This window comes from Nansenia antarctica (genome assembly GCF_963989245.1).
Source record: "Nansenia antarctica genome assembly, chromosome: 7".
Taxonomy (NCBI): domain Eukaryota; kingdom Metazoa; phylum Chordata; class Actinopteri; order Argentiniformes; family Microstomatidae; genus Nansenia; species Nansenia antarctica.
Genome location: NC_137677.1, coordinates 56,589,708 through 56,594,707, shown reverse-complemented (window position 1 = coordinate 56,594,707; position 5,000 = coordinate 56,589,708). Strand labels below are relative to the sequence as shown.

Below are 5,000 nucleotides of genomic sequence, written 5' to 3'. Positions count from 1 at the left end.
CTGTAAGAGAAGCACAGAGTCTTCATGCTTAATCCATGGCCAATTTCTTGTGAGCGATGATGGTATTGATTATGAATTACTGTGTGAACCTCAGTTCCCCTCTCAGCTCTCTGAGGTCATTTAACTTGATGAACTCCCTGAGGTATTTAACTGGACAAGCTGCTGACGTTGTGATCTTCGCCTCGCTCACCAGATCTGAATGAGTCATGTGTTCATCCCCGTGTCTAGGTGTGTCGTCAGGGGGGCATCAAACACCTGGTGGATCTGTTGGACCACAAGGTTCTGGAAGTGCAGAGGAACGCGTGCGGAGCCCTGAGGAACCTCGTTTACGGGAAAGCCACGGACGACAACAAGGTTGCCGTGAGAAACGCCGGCGGTGTCCCAGCCCTGCTCCGACTGCTGAGGAAGACTGTGGATGCGGAAGTGAGGGAGCTCGTCACAGGTGAGAGAGTGAGAAACTGTGTGTGCGTGTGTGTGTGTGTGTGTGTGTGTGTGCGTGCTAGTATGGTCGGTCCTGCCATGCCACTGGTGTGTGTGTGTGTGTGTGTGTGTGTCTGTGTGTGCGTGCAAGTCTGTGCGCGCGTGTGTGTGTGTGTGTGTGTACTCTACCATCTGGCATATTCACTGAGGTCACATCATTCCCACAGTTCCATGCTATTTCACTCCTGCATTATTCAGTGATGTTTGGGCCCAATCTGATCCTCAGGAGTTCCAACACAGGGTTTTTTGTGGGAACAGGAACATTACACAACCAGGGGTAGAGTTGTTGAATTATTAACCTGCCTGCCTTTCCTGGCCTCTCTAGCCATTTGGTTTGAGTCACTGGGTATGCTTACAGCCCCACTAATATGGTCTGTATATGGATTCTCTGGTATGGTGGTATCATCCTGACCAGTTCTCCCCGACCCCTCCATCCCCGGTCTTGACCATGTATCTCAAGAGAACCCAGGTATCCTGGCTGAAATATGGCCTTCATACGACCATTGCCACCTCAATATAGTTTCCAACCGCCTCATTCAACCCTTTGCCCCCCCTCCCCCTTCCCGCAACTCCTCCTCAGGTCGTTGCAGTGAAAACAGACTGAAAGACTAAAAACAGAGTCGATGATAAACCGAACAGCTAAAAAAAACACCCCTCTCTACCGGGCCTAGAGTGGGGAGTTTCACCACCTCCTGGCCTGTGCAGATACGACCGTCCTTGACCGTTTCAGTTGCAGCACACCGTTGTATCTCCAGTGCTCACGCTGCAGGTCTGTTGTCTGCAGCCAGAGCTCTGCAAACAGGGTATAAATCCTGCTTGTTTAGGATCAGGGAGGAGTATTACAGGAATAAGCAAGCCAAGATGTTTGGCAGCCAGGTGGCTGAGTCAGCTGTTGGTGCCCGGCTCCGCTCCCCTGCTCTCTGACTCCCTCTCGGGTTACGACGTGATGGTTTCTTCAGGCAAAACAATACACCCGAGTGCACGAGAACAGGGCAGGGTGGGATTTCTCCTTTTTGCGGTTATGTACATCGTAGAGGCCGGGATACGCCTGACTGGCGTCAATCGTGTTTGTGTTTGTTGATGTGAAGCTCGGCGCGTGCTAGGATGCAATTACATGCAAGCTGAATCCTTAGAATGGTTGGTTAAATGGTTAAATGGTTCTAAATGTGTGTTATGCTCATCATCAGTGCTGGAATACTCATTGTACACTCAGTATGAAGTAAGTTGTTAAGTACATTTTTTTTAAAGAGAACATTTATTTCATTAGATGAGTACTGTAGCTGGTCTTGCATGGTCAAATGGAGAAACTCACAAACCAGCAGCCCATTCCCTCCCTTCCCTGTCACAATGACTCAGCGTATAGCGGCCATGACGGAACCAGTGGCCTTTCAGTCCCCACCAGACTAATCTCTTCTCATACCAACCGAATGGTTAGTAGACCACTTCAAACGCAGATGTGGCTATCGCACATATCTCTCTCAGTAAATGGTCTGATGGGAGCTCATCGGACAGCTCTGACTGTATTCAGAGAGTGCCAGCGCTAGCCTCGCTAATTCGCAGTTGAGGAGCCCAGTCCGCGGAGCAATTAAAGAAGGTCAGCAGCCGTGTTTCACCTCTGGATGACGACCAATAGGAACCCCTCCAACACAGAGAGTTTTCAGACGCACTTCCTGATGTCTACCGGACGCACACACTAATTGGCACAGTCACGAATGACTCTGCCAGCAGTCCTCCAACATATTTCTCATCTACAAAAACACTGTCGGTCACTGTGGTTCTACTGTAATTGAGACATGCAGTCTGAGACATGCAGTTTGAGACATGTGCGTGTCTGTGTGTGTGTGTGTCCTGTCTGTTCTGTTTTGTTCTGTTCTGTTCTGTGTGTGTTTATGTGTGTGTGTGTGTGTCGTTCCCACTGTGTCAATAGCTCTTTATTCTAGTGGGAAGGCATTTACGAGTCACGCTCCACGTGAGCGAGCTACAGAAGCCTTCTCCCGCTACCTAGGGTCATGGGGTTCATGTTATGAGGACATGCGAAGTAACAGTGTCAGCCTTGCTCCTGATCCCTACTCCCCCACCCCACCCCCAGCAGCTGGTCACAGCCCTGTCCTCAGAGACCGGGATCAAAAGGGCGTCCCCCCCAGTGCAGGTGACACCTGACCCACCCGGAGCCCCCTGGTCTGGACATCACAGAGGCAAGGCTCTGTACACACAGGAGTGTCCCTGTTCCTGTCCTCTCCTAGGACACGTTGTGTCCGCATGTGACCCCACTGCAGCTATCACAACAACAGCCCAAACAACTCTGATAGAACAGAATTGATTTGCATTACTGTGTGTGTGTGTGTGTGTGTGTGTGTGTCTGTGTGTGTGTGTGTGTGTGTGTGTGTGTGTGTGTGTGTGTGTGTGTGTGTCTGTGTCTGTGTCTGTGTGTGTGTGTGTGTGTGTGTGCGTGTGTGTGTGTGTCCGTCCACTGGTACAACCTTGGTATCACCTTGTATTTTCAGTCTGTTGCTGTAGTAGGGAAATAAACCCCACTTGTGTTCATCTCTGACCGCTGTTCTTTTGAAACAGAAGTTATTGAGGAAACAAAACGAAAAAGGCTTCATACCTTTCAGTCGTAGCTAGGGCAGGACACTGATTGTCATCTAGTTTCGCTACAGTAGCTCACCCTGCAGCCACTGGTGAAATGTGCTGGGAACTACTCGTGTATAGTCAACCACACCCTTAAGTATGGGGGAGAAGGAATCTCAGTAGTCAAACTACATTTCCACCCAGCTCTCAGCTCTCAGTTCTACCCCCAACTGGCCTATGAAAGGTCAGTCAATGCAGTGGATTGAGGCAAGGCCTCACACTTTAACCTACAGCCTGGTCCCATCGTGTGGTTTATTCTTCCACTGGGATTGATGTCTTTGTTTACTCATCATGATGAATTCATCCGGCTAGGCTGTTAGTATGTTGCACATCTTCACTGCATTCACCTAAAGAATACTGTGACATTCCAGACAACACTAGTATTATCTGAGCACTGTTCCAGACAACACTAGTATTATCTGAGCACTGTTCCAGACAACACTAGTATTATCTGAGCACTATATTATTTGATTATCACACCCACAGCTTTGGCCTGCTATAAACATGACCAGGTCAATGTTTATATGTGGCCCCCCCCAGCCCCTTAGCTGACTGCCCTCTCCCCTATATAATCAGATTATTGATACGGTTTGGTTTCAATATTGCAAATGATCTGGATCCTTCACATGAAACACATGCCACACCGACACTCACACCACAGCCATGCTCTATGCAATAAAAGCATGAGTGCATGACCCTTCCCCTTGGCCAATCAGATGTCTGTAAATCCCTGACCCATACCCACCCCAAGCCTGGTGTAAGGGGGCATCCTGGCTTCTCCACTTCATCCCAGCAGACAGTAACTGAATAACAAGCTCAGTGAAGATTTCATTATGGGGAGAATGGAGTCCTTTAGCCGCATCAGTGATTCTCCCGCTGTGAGATATACACCCCCCCCCCCACACCCCCTCCTGCGCTTTCTCTCACTGTCTCTCTCTTTCAATTCAATTCACTCAACACACATACACCCACACACACACCTAAACACACACACACACACACACACACACACACACACACACACACACACACACACACTCTCACTCACTCACTCACATAATTACTCTCTATTTCTCTCTCTCTGTCTCACACACAAACACGCACACACACACACACACACACACACACACACACACACACACACACTCTCCCTCACTAACTTTAAATCTAGGAGACTTAAATGTCAAGTGTTTCGAGGATTCATTTTGTGGGCAGATCATTGGCTCTGATATCTCTGCCTTAGTTTACATTAGAGGACTAGAGCTCCCAAGGTTGGGAGGGACGGATCGGCAAATAGTATACGGCCAAGCTGAAATCAAGCCTCAAAGAGAGAGAGTGGCTGTTCCATCTCACTGTCAAATGTGACACGTGGGTGTCATTGCCTTACACAGTTGGTGTCGGTCACCCCTTACTGAGCTTGGCTCCACATCCATCTCAACTTAAACTAGACTGCTTGCTCCTCTTCCACAGGGGCCAGTTAGAAGGGCTTAAGAGGCTGGCGCTTCAGCGCTTTCTCCAAATTGAGCTATAAGAGGGAATCAGGAGGAGCCGAGGGGTTGGTGGGGAACCAGTAAGGCCTGGGTCAGTTGGGAGGGAGTGATTTATAACAGCCCCTGTGTCTATTTTACCATATTAGTGGCTCTCTTCCTGGGGGATCCTCTAAAACGTCTGTCGGTGAAAGGTGAAAGCGAAGGTAACAGGCGTGGAAGGCTACTCACCGCATAGAGGTTTGACCACATGAGATGAACCTCCTAAGCCTGGGTAGATACATGTTAGCTTGACGTGGTTAGCTTACTGCCCCACACACACACACACACACGCACTCTAGCGTCGAGTGCTTGAGTTTTAGCTGGGAATTTGTCTTCAAAGGTTTGTCGGAATTAGAGAAA

At 49.1% G+C, this 5,000-nt stretch overlaps 1 protein-coding gene across 1 annotated transcript in view; it reads left to right on the top strand.

Moving 5' to 3' along the window:
* Positions 1–5,000, top strand: part of LOC308162976 (plakophilin-4-like) — a 77,265-nt gene that overhangs the window by 60,473 nt on the left and 11,792 nt on the right. The window contains 1 exon segment of the mRNA XM_080537136.1: positions 229–442. Within this exon segment, the coding sequence (XP_080393262.1) occupies positions 229–442 (214 nt within the window).